At 30.4% G+C, this 1,166-nt stretch overlaps 1 protein-coding gene across 1 annotated transcript; it reads right to left on the bottom strand.

Annotated features, from left to right (window-relative positions):
* Positions 1 to 91: 91 nt before the first annotated feature.
* Positions 92 to 295, bottom strand: C922_05841 (hypothetical protein; the record flags this gene model as incomplete). The annotated part of the gene is made up of 1 exon (XM_008821412.1): positions 92 to 295. A coding segment is annotated over one exon (204 nt), but the record flags the coding sequence as incomplete, so codon positions are not given.
* Between the last annotated feature and the right edge of the window lie 871 nt (positions 296 to 1,166).

Genomic DNA, 1,166 nt, shown 5'->3' with positions numbered 1-1,166 from the left:
TTTCTTATTGTATTTTTAAATTAGTTCTATTAGTGAGGAGAAAAATAGGAATGATTTATAGTAAATTTACTGTACTTGAATATAATGCAACCTTGACTGATGTCTGAAATGTCATACAAGGGGAACCATGACTATTATTTTCGAGATATGAGTTCATATGTACATTTTCCATAATTGAACATGAATCTATTGGCTTTTTGAAGAGTACATGTTTGTTTATAAAAATAGCATAGTGTCTTTCAGACAACACTTGGAATTCATTTTGAGTCATTTCCGTTATAATGTCACTTGGCATTTGACGCTTAGGATTTTATAACATCAAGTAATTTCATTTTGGGTATTATTTTCTGCATTTTTCATATATATTATCTGCATATTTTTAATTAATGTAGTTTCATTTAGTTATGTCCAAATGAATATCCATGTTCATGTGCTGAATTAAAGAGCTTACAGATTTGATGGGATAGATAGGCGCATTTATATGCCTGAGATTATATTTGGGAGCACATATGGATGATGTCATCTTAGTATTCTTTTGAAATATCTACCTCAGTAATGACACAACATATCTGTGAATTAATAATTCTCAAACTACTCCAAAAGTGCAGAATACAGTTACACTTACTACGTTGGTATTGTGAAATGAGGAATTTATTGTATGTATGAACTGCAAAGGGGGCGTTCGATTTATACACAAAAATTTATTTTACCGTAACCATAATATGTTTCATTAATGATGTGTTTTTCAGAGGCATAGCAATATATTTTGGATTGCATTCTGTAGTGCACCTTTAGTGAGTAGGTTACAAGAATAGGGGAGAGTAAAGTTACTGCATCAATAGGTGTTCTAAGAGTTTAGGTGGATGAGTTTAAACGGTATTGTATCCCCTTATATGGCAATACAAGCGATACTGTCATGGGGTAAAATGTTGGCTAATCTTAGTAAACTATTTGAATAATATTCTTCATATGATTGTTTTCAATGTTATATGTATTTTTATGACTAATGCATAAAAATGATATAACATGATGTGTCTATGGCTAAGAGATTTTTCTACAGAAAAAAACTGTTCCTATGCTCATTATGCTGGATGATCGCATTCTTTTAAATGATAAGTTAACTGAGGAATTATAAAATAAATTCCCTCTGTTACTACGGAATATTA

This window comes from Plasmodium inui (assembly GCF_000524495.1).
Source record: "Plasmodium inui San Antonio 1 unplaced genomic scaffold supercont1.229, whole genome shotgun sequence".
Taxonomy (NCBI): Eukaryota; Apicomplexa; class Aconoidasida; order Haemosporida; family Plasmodiidae; genus Plasmodium; species Plasmodium inui.
This window is presented reverse-complemented; position numbering and strand designations above follow the sequence as displayed.